Source organism: Rhinolophus sinicus, linkage group LG03, assembly GCF_036562045.2.
Source record: "Rhinolophus sinicus isolate RSC01 linkage group LG03, ASM3656204v1, whole genome shotgun sequence".
Lineage (NCBI taxonomy): Eukaryota > Metazoa > Chordata > Mammalia > Chiroptera > Rhinolophidae > Rhinolophus > Rhinolophus sinicus.
Window position 1 is genome coordinate 176,079,037 of NC_133753.1, and position 14,662 is coordinate 176,093,698.

General features: G+C 38.5%; 2 protein-coding genes across 8 annotated transcripts in view; one reads left to right on the top strand and one right to left on the bottom strand.

Annotated features, from left to right (window-relative positions):
* SKP2 (S-phase kinase associated protein 2) overlaps positions 1–4,258 on the bottom strand; it is a 31,278-nt gene extending 27,020 nt beyond the window's left edge. The window contains exons 1-2 of the mRNA XM_019737226.2: positions 4,076–4,258; positions 3,435–3,706 (exon numbers count right to left, since the gene is read on the bottom strand). Coding sequence (XP_019592785.1) covers positions 3,435–3,706; positions 4,076–4,119 — 316 coding nt within the window. The 5' untranslated portion in view covers positions 4,120–4,258. The remainder of the gene's footprint in view (positions 1–3,434; positions 3,707–4,075) is intronic.
* A 149-nt stretch (positions 4,259–4,407) lies between these two features.
* The window catches only part of LMBRD2 (LMBR1 domain containing 2), a 41,701-nt gene continuing 31,446 nt past the window's right edge, over positions 4,408–14,662 (top strand). For 3 of the 7 annotated variants that reach the window (XM_074328994.1, XM_019737247.2, XM_074329000.1), the window contains exons 1-5: positions 4,408–4,629; positions 10,865–10,967; positions 12,167–12,396; positions 12,658–12,755; positions 14,009–14,104. In XM_074328994.1, the coding sequence (XP_074185095.1) occupies positions 12,223–12,396; positions 12,658–12,755; positions 14,009–14,104 (368 nt within the window). In that variant the 5' untranslated portion in view covers positions 4,408–4,629; positions 10,865–10,967; positions 12,167–12,222. Of the gene's footprint in view, positions 4,630–4,653; positions 4,791–4,901; positions 5,122–10,864; positions 10,968–12,166; positions 12,397–12,657; positions 12,756–14,008; positions 14,105–14,662 lie in introns of those variants that run through there. The other 4 variants (XM_074328995.1, XM_074328996.1, XM_074328997.1 and 1 more) reach the window with 4 other exon arrangements.

A 14,662-nucleotide genomic window follows, 5' to 3' on the forward strand; every position in this document is an offset into this window, starting at 1 on the left:
AAACTCACAGCCCAGGGCCACTGTCATCAGATCTCTATGTATAGCAGGTGTGGCCTGTTCTACCCTAATCCTGGCAGAGCTGTTAGCCACCTGTCCTGACAACTGCACACAAAACTCCCTGGAATGACGATCCAGTACACTGGAGTGGGCTCCTAAAGGCCCACTGGGAATCCTCTGTACCAGCTGTCCTCCTCCTGCATCACGGAATCCATCTCTGTGGCCTCCACCCACACCAACTCAGCAGTCTCCATTGCGTGTAATTCCACACACGTACAATGTATACTACCCTGTTTCCCCGAAAATAAGACCTAGCCGGACCATCAGCTCTAATGCGTCTTTTGGAGGAAACATTAATATAAGACCCGGTCTTATACTATATTATATTATATAAGACCCGGTCTTACAGTAAAATAAGATCGGGTCTTATATTAATGTTTGCTCCAAAAGATGCATTAGAGCTGGTGGTCCGGCTAGGTCTTATTTTCAGGGAAACACTGTAGTTTCCCTCCCTGCCTCTCTCTCTCTTAGGTAATAATGATTATAAAAATAAAATTCACTATGTTTTTCTCTTCTCACTTTACATATATACCACCGGTGACAAAAAAAGGTATACATATGACTTGTATTCATATTTTGTTATTGGTATGTATTGAGTATTACAATTTTAATACAGTTGTTTCCTTTCTTAAAATGTGTATACATTTTTTGGCACCCTCTGTATATTTGAAGTCAATTCTAATAATCTAGTCTCTGATTGGACCACTTCCAGATCCTTCTCCATTTTCTCAGAGCCTGTGCTTTTGTTGAGTGGAAGGAGGAAGACCGTCCACATCCGGTGGGGATTCCCCTAGGAAACCCTCTGCAGCTGGGAAACTTAGGGTCACTTTGGCACAGGCAGTTCTCTCCCTCTGGCCTCCTATGGCACTTGCTGCCTGAACTACACATTGGCTGCTAACTGCCATCTTTTGCTGTGAGTTTCTCTTTCCTCCTCGACTTGACTTGTAATTGCCTAGAAGACAGCAACCATCCATTAATCTTGTCTTGTTTCCACAGTGCCTTACTTAAAAAAAATGTCTTTTTTTTATTTACAACTGTGTATGTGAAGGTGGAAGCCCATACAGCAATCATACTCCTCGTTAAAAGCTATCGGCACTGGACAAATTAACATCTGCTCGTTTAGCAGGAAGTGACTTTTTATTACATTTGGTTGGTTAAACATCAAATTGCTAGTGCTGCATTCCAGACACTAAAGAAAGCAGTGACATTAAATTTTGAAGGAAAAAAACAAAAACAAAAAACTACACTAATAGGGTCAGGTTAACAATATTAATGACAAAAGAAAAAGTGAAGTAATCTCCGATATGGATGTCATACATTTTGTTGACCAAATTAAATGGATTTACTTACTGACTGTTATGTACAGGCAGCGCATGTTAAGAGCTTTACATGCATTCTTTCATTTAATCTTCACAGCAACCTATGACGTGGGTATTATTTGTCCATTTCTCAAAGAAACTAAGGCACAGGGAGCTCAAATAACTTCCCAAGGCTGATAAACAGAATAAGGATTCAAACCCAGATTTGTGTGACTTCACCACAAGTTTTTACTGCCTTTCTAATTAATCCAACTCCTGATATAGATTCTAAGATCATAGCTTGAAGATTCTCTTTCCTAAAGAAAGGACTGAAAACTGAAAAAAAAAAAAAAAAAAAAGATTTTTTTTGTTTTTTTAAAAGCAAAGCAAGCAACCCTTCTGCAAAGAAAGCCAGATGAGAGAATTTAGGAATATACTTATTTACCTTGGTTCTGCAAGACTTCCTTTTTATTTCTCTAATCTGTTTCTTCTTCTCTACCATCACCCACCCAAATCCAGTTTACACTCTGATTGCTCTTCAACAATTTCAACAGTCATCCTACTCTATCAGCTCCAATTTCAGAATCTATCCCAGTCATTTCCTGTCATTCCAGAACTCTATTAATGTAAGAATCTATCCAGAATCTGGCCACCCCCCTCTTGACAAGTCTCTATGCTTTTACCCTTGACCTCATACAGTTTAGTCTCCACACATCAGTGCATCATTTTAAAAGGTCACATCACAACTTTGCCCAGTATCACCTCTAGCCTGATCTCCCACTACTCTCCCCCTTGCTCACTTTTGAAAAATGGCTTCCTTGTTGTTCCTGAAGAAACAGGACATGCTTCTGCCCCAGGGGCTTTGCACTGGCTGCTCCTTCGGCTTAGGGCTCTGTTCTCCAAGATACTTGCATGGCACATTCCCTCGCCTTCCTTATGCCTTTGCTTAAAGCTCACTGTTCAAGTGAGGCTTTCCGTCAATACCCTGTTTAAAATTGCAATCCATCTTCCCACCGCAGGATTTCCAATCCCTCTTGGCTTGTTCAATTTTTGTTTTTCACCATAGCTAGCACTCATCACGTTCTAACATACCACATACCATGTTTAGCAAGTTTATTGTGTCCTCTCTAGAACAGAAGCTCCATAAGGGTAGGAATCTTTATGCTTTGCTCATTGCTATTTCCTTAGCACCTTGAACAATGCCAAGCACACAGTATGTACTCAGCAAATACTTGCTGAATGAATGTCTTAAATGGCTTACTGGCAAGAAAAACTGATAACCCGAGGTCAATGTAATACACTGTTTACCCTACGGCTTTGATGCTAATTAAGCGGGGAATGATATGGTGAGTCCTGCATTTCAGTCAGTCCATTCTAGCTCTGGGGGATGGATCTAGGAAGGACAAGGCTGGAATAATGAGTTGATGCAAATATTCAGGGTAGTGATGATGAGAGCTTGGGAAATATTTAGGAGACAAGAGGGAAAAAATTCAATCATTGGCTGGATGTTGGGGGATGGTGGGAATATGACTGACCCTCAGGTTTTTGGGTTGGGTGACTGAACAAATAATGCTCTGTCTCCATTACATAATGGAGACAGAGCATACCAGAAGAATCCCATTTGGGAGTGGACCTGGGCAGGTTAAGTCTTAAAATTCCATTTAGTTTAACATTCACTTTAGCAGTCTTTTGACAAATCATGATGGCAAAAAGCTCAACCAGGGCTATAGAACAGCAGAATAAAAACAAAAAGAGTCTTAGAAGAAGATCATTGCTTATGTTCCCATTTATCAGTGGCACCGAGCTAGCTTTTGAGCCGGCAGATTCCTTTCTAAGGAAAAAGGCAGGAATGTCTTCTCAAGGGTTAAAATTTCACATAGGTTAAAAATCAATTGTGCAGTAGAAGATAGTATATACCTAAGATTCCTACATACTTCAGCGACAATGAATTGTTCCATTTCTTTCAGAATTAGGCATTTTTTTAAGGGCCCCATCCTAAAGACCCCTGAACAAAGGTTTACCAGCAAAATAGTTCAACTAACCCCTTGTGTGACTGACAGTTTTACCCTTGCATCTTACCTGAAAAGTTCTCTCGATTTAGCTTGGGTCTGCGGACAATCACAAAGTCCTTGTCATTCCCTTTGCTCTTCAGCCGTTTACGTGGGGGGCTCTGCGGGTGACTCAGGTTTGAAAGAAGTTCCTGGGGGATGTTCTCACTGTCCACCTCCTCCTTCTCCAGGGTGGAGACCCCCATGCCTGACAGCAGTTCAGAAGTCTTGCTAGAATCCCATCCCCACGTGAAGCTGGTGGTAACGTTGCTACTCTGGTCAGGAATCTCCTGGAGGTGTTTCCTGTAGAAATGCACAATAGCCCCTGCTCCTTTCAGAAACACACCCATAATAACTGGTAGGCCTAAAGGAAACTGCAAGTTATGCAATGTAGAAAACTTTCACAGCAACTAACTGAATTGCATTCTTTACGTGCCGCAGGCAAGTTCCCAAGAATGAAAGATAAAATAACCGAACAAATCGAAAAGGCTTTTTGATTTACGATCATGCAGAAGGCCTCAGGAATTTCTTAAAGTGGAGGGAACAGACAAGCGAAGGAGGGAAATCATACAGCAATTCAAAACGGTAGCAGGAAAGCCCAATACAGTATCCATGGCCTAAATGAATTAAGACAGTCCATTCATGTCCTGCTGCTTTTTGTAATCGAGTTACCTGTGCATGGCGTCCACAGGTTCGGGAGTTTTAAATGCATGCATTAATTGCAGTTGCCAGCCTCCGGGATTCCCGCTTTGGCGCGCGGCGGTGCAAGGCTTGTGGCTCCGGCCCCCAGCAGCGAGACCCGCCAACTCTACCAACGTTCTATCCCCGCCGCGCGCGCAGGGCTTGTCTACTTGATCTCCGCGGTTGCCGTCTGCGGCCCCGCTGCCTGCTGGGAATTGTAGTCTCTGCCGTGCCGCGTAGTCGGGATGGCTCGACACTACTTCCTTCCCTTGCAGCTCTGCCAGCCTTCGAGATACCCACAACCCTCCTCGGTTGCGGGGTTGAACAGCTCACGGCATAGGCGGGGAAGCGGAAGAGGGCGGCGCTTCGGCTGACTGGGACTTGTCATCCGTGTGACCGGGACCGGGTATTCCTTTCCCGGGAACCCGCAGGCCTTCTGGTGACCGCCACTACCATCGCCTCGGGGCGCGGGTCCCAGATCCTGGAGGCTGTGGCGGACGCGGAGATTCCCGGTCATTCCAGACGCTGTCTGGGGAGATCGGACGGTGAGCCTCAAGGGGAGAGCGTGAAGCACTTTGGGGTCTGGGATGTGGGGCCGGGCGTAGGCGGAGACGGGACTCCGAAAACCCCGAGGGGCCGCGGCCGCGGCGGCGGGGCCCAAGTCCTCAGCAGCGGAGTGGAGGCGGTGGCCCATCCCGCCGGCCAGGTGAGAGGCTGCGAGCCGCGGGCGTCACACCTGCTCACCTCTGCCCGGAAGCTGCGGCCCTTAATAGGACTGGGTCTGTGGACTGGATCCTTTCCTCATCTGTAAAATAGGCACGGCGACCACCACGCTCGTTTCACAGGCTTGGAGTGAGGGTCAGATTAGATAACGCGTGTGAAAGCGTTTTGTAAATGAAAGCGCAGTTCGAACGAGAGGCGGTTGTTTAATTTTAGGGGAGCAGGAAACCACAGTGATGCCTGTGTACCCTGGGAAAGCCGCACATCGCCTTGCAGTGTTGACAAGTCTCCTAAATGCTAGCACCGGCACAGATAAGGTAACTGTGTGTTTGCAAAGGGCTGTACAGTGCGATGCTAGGGCCACCAGCAAAGCCATTCTGTTGCTTTCGCTCCACCGCCTGCGTCCGGTTGCGTCGCCGTCTGAAAGGGAGCTGCCTTTAGTCTATCTCCCGGGAGAAGAGTTTGGAAGGGAGGCGGTTAGAGTAGAGAGTGTGCCATATTCCAGGTAGGATGACCATGCGAAATCCATTGTGCGAGCTATACTATGACCGTGAGCCCGGCTAAACAGTGGAAGAGAGAAGGGGAATAAATTCCAACCCTAATAAAAATGGAGAAGATTTATGAAGTTCACCAGTAAGCAGGCCAGCGTCACCACAAACATTACATCAGTATGCTGTATGACATACCTTCTTATTTCTTTAACTGATATGCTTTGTACTAGAATTAAACCTCCTTTGCCCGAGTATGTGCTTGTTTGGGGCTCGGTTCTTAGCTTGAAAAGTAAATACCGACTTTTGACAGAAAGGTATTCATGACTTTTAGTTTGTTCTTGAAAGGAGGTGGAATTGTTGTGAAAAGGGATCTGTTCACAAATTCATTTGGATAGAAACTAGGTTAAAAATAACTAGGCTGAATGTTCAGAATTCATTAAACTAGTGTTACATGGAAAATATTTTTAAATGTAATATTCCGATTTTTTTCCATAAACTTGTCTTTGTTACTTTGGCTAAGGAACAAGCAGTTGAGTTAGTTTGAAATCTACATCCTTTCACTTAAAATTGCAAGTCATTAGAGAAATTATTTTTAACAAAAATGTTATAGTCTCCTTCAGGAAATTGAACAAGATGGAGCTTAAAAACTAATGGAGGAGAAAGCATAAGTAAGAAAAAAAACTATTTAAAAAGCCATAATAAGAATAAACAAAAATTTGACATGTAAAGACCACTTTAAATAGAGCTTATAAGTAGGAAAGTCTAATAGACGAGGTGATTCTAAATTTAAAGATGAGAAATATTCTTTTGCTGTGATTTAACTATTAGTTGCCTGAGAGCTAGGGAACATTTCTAATTCTCAGAATACTAGAAATATCTGAATTGGTGGACATGAGGTCCTGTCTAGGACTTCAGAGAGAGAGCCTGTCAACTTTGAAATTCAAAGCCTTCAAATTCTAAAATAGCCATTTGCCTAATAGTTTGCCCTGGTCACGGAAAAACTTTAGCTTGCCAAAATGGGAATACTTTTTTTCTGCATTCCTTCTAATCATGGCTGTTCTCATAATATAGTAAATAAAAGTTTAAATTGGTACATGTAATTCTGTTTAAGGAATTGTATCCATTGAAGACATGAAATTAGTAGCTATGTAGAGATTGATGTCTGGTGTTTTCAAAAACTACATTGTGATTGCAACTGATATGGATTATTTTCCTGATTAATTTTATTCATTGAGTCTTACTCAGCACACCCATGTCCCATTTTAGTAAAAGAGGTATACCAAATTTCTAGAAGTAGAATTACTAGATCAATATCTAGGACAGATGAACTAATTTTTTAATGCCTGCAAATAACATTAAAGTGAGTAATTTCTGGTACTCTTTTTAAGATTAGGATAGAATACGAAGTGACTTTGCAAATTGGGAAAGTGTTTATCATCCAAAGTGCATAGTTACAAGGTGGTCAATATTATTGGCACAGGAGAGGCCAAAAAGGAGTGGAAATTACATTTGACTATAAGCTCTATCTATATTCAGTAATATATTAGTATTTTTGAAAATCAAATATGACAAAAGAGATTCTATTTAAATAGAAGGGTGGTGTGCTTTTTTCTTAGCTCCATAATAGCATGAGGTAAATCTTAAGATTCCTTTAGTTATTTTTTTTTAATGTTATTTAGCTTAGGGGAACAAAAGACCAAGAAGGGTTCTTTCCCAATTCTTATTTTATCTATGTTTTCTTTCCTACTTTTCCCGCATAGATTAGAGGCATACATTATCCTTAAGTAATGGCAGCCTACCTGCAAAATAAAAAGGCTTAGTGAAATTCTGTATTAAATATCACTTTCTTAGCTTTCTACCTTGATATATCTAAGGGAATAGTTCATAGGAGAATGTTTGTAATTGTTCACTATGAAACCTGAACAAAATAAATGATTTAAACAGTTGAAATTGTATTAAGAAAGTTTGTCTGCACTGTAGAAGAGACTGTGTAGTATCCTAATTGTGAGCTAGGCTCTGCAGGCAGGATGCCTGGGTTTGAATCCCAGCTCTGACCCTTTTTGTGCTGTTTCTCCTTTGTTAAACAGGATACTAACAGTCCTTTTTTACTGGGTTATGAGGTTTGATTCAGTAAAGTATGCAGCACATCCTTGGAATCTAGTAAACTCACACCAAACGTTAGCTATTCCTTTTTTAAAAAAAATATTGTCTTGCTAGGACGGATTCTAAGGATTATTCTCTAACTACCAAAATAAGTCTTACAATATCTTTACCTGAAATCTTCCATTACAATTCCAGTTGTTTTCTTCTTTCCTGCTTACGTGGTTGCTACCTCTCCCTCTCATGCCTTGCCAAAGGTGAAAGTTTTTTTGTGTCCATCTTTCGTCGGAAGGGCAGTCATGCTGTACAGTTCAGTTCATCTGGTTGGTTTGCCGAATCAGCTTATTTTTTGAAGATGGATTCAAGAAATGTTAACGACTTTTTCCACATTTTTAATGACATTTCTTGTGGTATTCTATCTGTATCCTAAGCTGAATTCTACCTGTACCTGAAATCTTGAATCATGAGAATAATGATAATCTTCAGAATGTAAATTTTGATTGGAGGGTAAATAATTGTTGACTTTCATCACTCACATGTAGTCCTGATTCTTTTTTATTATTAGGATATTGAGTTGTCTCCTACTTTTTATTATTTCACATAGCTGAGTAAAGGTGCACATTTTAAATTAACAGTCTGATTCTGATGAATCATTAACTTCTAGTTGGAAATTTTTCACTCAACTTCAGAATCTTAGATAAAATTTTTGTCTGTTCAATTGCTACCAATCTTCCCTCCATTCCTCCCTCCCTCCCTCCCTTCCTCCTTTCCTTCCTTCTTCCTGTCTTTTCCTTATCTCTCTCTGTTTAGAAAATATTTGGAATGCTTCAATGCTTCAAAATTGTTTTAATTTCTAAATTTTCCTCTTAAAGTATGGTTAGCTTGAGAAACCATTATCAGCCATAAAATGCTTAGGAAACGACTCCAAGTCAGTAACATAACATGCTAATTATGAGAGGCGTTTGAAAGTGATGTTCTGTGTTATCTTGATGATTGATAAAAGACTGAATTGGGTTTTAAATGTTTAAGACTTTCGGAACTGGTGTTTTGAAAAGAAGACTATGCCTACATGTCAGGTGCTTAAATTTGAATGAACTAGTGTTTTGATTTTGAGTGAAATCTACTTTTGCTGCTGTGGTGTTACTATAATAACTTTAAATCCCTTTTTCATTTGTAATCATATGGGACTGAATTTTTATTTGTCTCCAAATTTTAGCATTTTCTTCTTTTATTCTTGTCATTTAACCTATACATATTAATATTTGAAGAATATTTATAGGACCGTTGTGTGGTCAGAGGTATATTTTGCCTTTGAGTATATTTTTGCACAGCTGCACATATTTACAGTTCAGCAAATGATCCGTTTTGATCCACCTCTATTTGATCATGTGCCAAGAAGAATGGCATTGTCTTTTCTGTATGACATTGATGTGTCAAATGCACTTTCTTGTGATGGCTCTAAGAGGTATTCTGTCTCTTCACCATGGTCAGATGAAGCAGTGGTGTTTGGCTGCCTTGCAGACCTAGGCAGGTAATCCCAATTTGTCATCGGAGGCAAATGGAGCAGTTTCTGTGAGCAAAGATCACTTTTTTTTTTTATAGGAATGAGGGTGGGCCAGGCTGTGGTAATCACAGAGAATGAGAAGAGAAAGCATTGGGTACCCCATAGTTTTTCTGGGGGTGGGGAAGACCAAAGGGTAAAGCTATGTTTTGAGACCACTGAGGCAACTAATTATCTTCTAGAAGCACATGATAGGAAAGAGGTGGAGATTAGCAGCAAGCATTTATTGAAGACCTACTCGGTGCCTGCAACTCTGATTTGGTGTTTTATCTCTCATTCTTAGCGACCTGTGTGAGGTGATTATCCTCATTTAACAGCTTACACTGCATAAGGTTACACAATTAGTAAACAGAGTTGGGATTTGGAACCCAGGTTTACCATGGTATAATAAAACATTTGTATTTTAAAATGCTTGTAATGTTTAGGCACTTAATAACGCCACAGCAAAATTTTTCATTTTTCAGTTTTGCTATGTGTTCTATTTCATATTATTATATTGATTTTTAAATAATTTTAAAATTACAAAATAATACATGTTCATTATTTAAAATTAAAAACACGCACAAGGAAGCACAAGGAAAGTTACAGGTCATCTCTTTACTACTTTGTGACAGCCACTGTTAGCATTTTGGTTTATATTGGTCCATGCGTGTGTGTGTGTGTGTGTGTGTGTGTGTGTGTGTGTGTGTTTCTTTCTTGTGTGTGCTCGCTCAGGTCCCACCTGTGTCCCTTTTGACATCTCTAAGGTGTCTCTCTGGATCTCCCCTTTCTTCTAGGCTGGTGGGATCTGGTGGACTCCTTTAGTCACTGTCTGCAATGGAGCGTTTCTATTAGGTAGGCCGTGCTTGACACAGGCGCAGCTCTTTGCTCCCGTCAGTCCTTGCCAGGTTAGCAGGATTAGTCATTTAGGACACCCTTCACTGCTTTTCTCAAAAGGCAATGAATAACTATGTGACTAGTGGATATTTTTAAGACTTCCTGGACTATTTAGTACAAACATTTAAGTTGCCTCTATGTTTTCACGTTTAAATAATGCTGCTGTGAAAAATAACATTGTAGATAATTTTTTGCTCCCATTTTGGTTTTCCTTTTTTTGAAGAGGAATTGCTAGGATAAAGAGTATGATACCTTTTTTAAGGTCTTTGGTACATATTGCCAAATTGCTGTCCTCCCTGGCAATGAGTTTTTTTAATAAACCAAACTGGAGTTGTCCAATCTTTGTTTGTTTTTATTAGATTTCAGTTGACAGTTATTTTATGAATTTAACATACAAATAACTGAATCAGATGGAGAATAAGGCATCCCTTGCTTTGAGCAGAAAATTATTCAGCTGAAATAACCAAAACAGGCTATAGGAATTCATAAGGAACCTTGGAAAGTGCTATCATTCTGGACTGTTAAAAAAAGAAAAAAAATTTCTACCTTGAATTTAGGTACAAAGTTAAAGATACAGACTTTAAAATTATTATTTTCTCATGTCAGGTTAGGGAAACCCCAGTTTTCCTCTTCAATTTCATGTGCAATAACAAGGCATCAGGAGTTCAACTTGAACAGAAATAGATGGTGTAGTAAACAGAATAATAGACCCCTAAGAATATCGAAGCCTTAATCCCTGGAACCAGTAAATATGACTAGATTTTTCTGGTGGGCCCAGTGAGATCAAACGAGCCCTTAAAAGCAGAGCTTTTTTCCAGCTGAAGGTGGAAGAGAAAGGCAGATTCCAAGAATGAGAAGGATTTGACAAGCCACTCATTGCTGGCCACATGCAAAGCCTAGAGAGAGTCCTCTAGAGCTGAGGGCAAATGCCAGCTGACAGCCAGCAAGGAAATGGGGATCTCATTCCTATAACCATAACAAACTGAATTTTGCCAGCAGCCTGAATGATCCTAGAAATGTATTCTTCCCCAGAGTCTCCAGAGAGGAACACAAACCTGCTGACACCTTGATTTCAATTTTGAGAACTCATTTGAGCCACACTGTGCCTGAACATGTGACCCACAGAAACTATGAGGTATTTGACCCACATAAACATAAACATATGGGTGTTGTTTTAAACCACTAAGTTTATAGTAATTGTTTACAGCAGCAATGGGAGACTAATACAATAAGTATGGGGAAGTGATGTAGCAAATCATTTCTTAGAGGATCTATAATTCTGTTTACTTATCTATGACATTTTAAAGTATGGGCTATGAATCAGGCTGAAAAATTGACAGCCATTGTAAAAAAATATTATTAGCTAGTGGCAAGTTTATAAATTGTGGTTTGCTTATGCCCATAATCTTACCATAACCTAGCTATTATTGATATCTGTATATATTTCATTGTTGTCTTATTCTTTTTTTATGCATATTATAAAAATGTGTGAATCTAGTTTTTCAATAAATGGTATGGTAATTGTCTATGTTATTAAATGATCTTAACAAACTTCATTCCTTATGCTTCAGTAATATTCCATCAGTAATATTCCATCATTTGGTTCTGCCATACTTGAATTAGCATTTCCTTGGTAGTCTCTGATAGTCTTTTTTTCTCTGATTGTCATATCCCTTCCACTGGACAATTTCAGGCAAATAAATATCTAACTCAAACCATAAAGGAATTTTCAGATAATAATTATGTTAAATTCACATTGAATAATATTTTTTTAAAGCTGGATCTTGAGGCTGGTCACGTTTTTCACCAGCACATCTTACGTCAAGCTATAGCCTAACCACTTAATCTATTCTTGGCTTAAAAATAATCTGTCTCTCCCTCCCTCTCTTTTAGAGAATTTTAAGTAATGGGTTATGGATGACTTAGAAAACTTTATTTTATAAAGTATCTAATTTCCTAGGATCTAGTCAATAGTGTATTTGTATAAAATATTCTATTAGGGCTTATAACATTAAGGAACAAGCTCCAAATGACACTATATTTAAACTGTTCACATCTGGTATTCTTATTTTGTAATATTTTTAGAACTAGTGTAATTTTTGTTAAAATAACTTTTTTCCTAAAGATACAATTTATGTGAAATTTTAAGATATGCTTTAAAAAAATATAAGAACTCGAGAGTAGGAATTATCCTTTTCATCTTAGTCATAGTCCATTGTAAAGCCTGACAGTTTTCCAAAGAATTTATTAATACCTTAATAAACAAATATTTATAGAATTCCCAAGTGGTCATTTCCTATGTTAATAATGCTTTTTTTTTTTTTCAATTTACAGATATGATCCAGTCCTGTACGTGAATTACTTTGGTTAGTCAGAGTGAACATTCAATAATGAGCGGTGCAGCTTTGGGACTCGAGATTGTTTTTGTCTTTTTTCTGGCATTATTCCTACTTCATCGATATGGAGACTTTAAGAAACAGCATAGACTTGTAATTATTGGAACACTGCTAGCTTGGTATCTCTGCTTTCTTATTGTCTTCATACTGCCTCTGGATGTTAGTACGGTAAGACGTGAAACTGACTTGGACTATTTGAAAGGCATTTGTAATCATATAGCATGTTTGAGATATGTTAGTTCTTCAGACAGCTGAATTATGTAAAGTTATACTTATAGTTTGATTTTAAATATCACTGTATGAATTTGATCATTAAAAAGCATAGCCAGGAAGATAATTTGGGGTGGATAGGTTGATACTCTCCAATATCCCTTAAGTACTTGGTAACCTTTTGGTTTTCATTTTTTAACCATGCATTCATTGCTTCAGACAATATACAACCGGTGCAAGCATGCTGCTGCAAACTCAAGCCCTCCTGAGAATAACAACATTACAGGATTGTACACACCTGCTACCCCAGTTCCAAGGTATTTTCTTTCTTTTCTTCTCTTTTCTTTCTCCCTCCCTCCTTCCCTCCTTTGTTTGTTTCGTTTTTTCTTTCTTGATATTGTAGAAGGCAAATTGTTTAAAAATTGTCAGTTTTTGCCATCTGGATTTTATATTTATTAAAGTTTATCCCTATCCTCTTCCCTCCTTCCCCCCAACTCCATCCTTTACTAGTAGATTTTGTTACTTTGTATTCTGTTTAAATTTAAATCTTAAGTAAATTTAAATATTTGTTGGTGTACAAGGCCTTCCAGTAGATGCTAATAAGAAACTTGGAGAAGCCTCGCTCCGATATAAAAAACACGTCATGCGTTTTCTCTTTTGTCTACTAATATACAAGGTAATAATAAAGGACAAGGGAGTTATTCTGCATGTAGGATATTCCTTTCATATTGCACATCCCTTGAAATCATTTCTAGACTGAGAATGAATAAAATTCAAATTATCAAAAGGTTATATTGAATTGTCAAATTTCCAAATAAAAAACTAAGAAATATTAACTGTAGCTTTTGTTAAGTCTTTAAGTAGTATTTGCATACATCTTTATACAGATTTTATTTTAGTTTTTAAAAATCTAACCTGGACAAGGGCTAATTTAAAATGTGGATGTTACTCCCCACTGAACCACCATTAAAAATTGGATATAGGTCAGCAGGACTTGTGGATTATTGGAAGCCCTTGGACTGAAGGATATCCTTACAGTCTAGGAAGACTGACTATTAATGGAAGAATCTATGGTCAGATACACATATTTTCAGAAAGTTCTAACAGATTATGTATAGATATTGGCATCTATCTCCATAGGCTCTATGCTGTGACTGATTAATTAGCATTCTAATTTCCAGGGATTAATCACCCAGTGTCTTTCTCCTCCCTGTTCTCCTTCCCCAAAATAACCAACGCCACAAATAGGATGAGTGTATATTTTAAAAGTAATCATCAGTTTTAAAGGTAATCATATCAGAGATTTAATTTTATGATGCATCTGCTTGTAAAAACTATTGCATTATTAGTCTATTATGTGAAAATTGTGTCCTCAAGCTGTTTTGTTCCCTTCGTGTGTTTTTTTAGTTTGACAATCAGCTTTGAATTTGTTTTCTATGAAATTTTACAAGTTAGAGTCAATAATTTAAAATTTGAATGTAAATAAACTTTGCCGTGTACAAATTAATTATATAACTCATTTAAGTAGTCCTCATTTATGATTAATCTGCTTTAAATTGTTATTCAACAGCCAACATCCGTGTTTCAAGCCATGGAGTTACATTCCTGATGGAATCATGCCAATTTTCTGGAGGGTAGTATATTGGACGTCACAATTCTTAACGTGGTAAGTGGTAGTAAAAGACAACATTTTTTAAATTTTGGCTAATGTTAAAAAAGGTCATTATTTTTTTCAGTGAACTTTCATATTTTAGAATTTATTCAAGTGTTATTTATTTATTTCCCTTAAATTTGTATCCTCTGCCTTTCTGCTTGTTCAAGTCCCTCCCATTGTAAAAGAAAAGAACTGAAAAGAAAAAAACAAACAAGAAATAGAAAATAGAAAAAAATTTTCCTTGTCACCATTTCCCATATATTGCTTCCTTTCTTGACCTTCAGTTCAGTCTTCCAGAGCCATTATTATGTGAAATTGCTCTTGCTAATGTCATCATTATTCCCTGGTTTTCTTTCTATCTGTTCAGTCCATCCTTAGCCCATCCTTCATGGGCTCCATTTCTGGTCCATTTCCTAAATGTTGGTGTTCTCTGTGGTCCCATGTTTGGTCATCATATTATTTGACTCTCCCTGCATAGTTTTAATTGTAGCCATGGTTTCATTGACCTGTGATGCATTCCAAATCTTGTTTTCTATCTACTATTGCTTTGTATTTCTGCTGTGCTCCAGA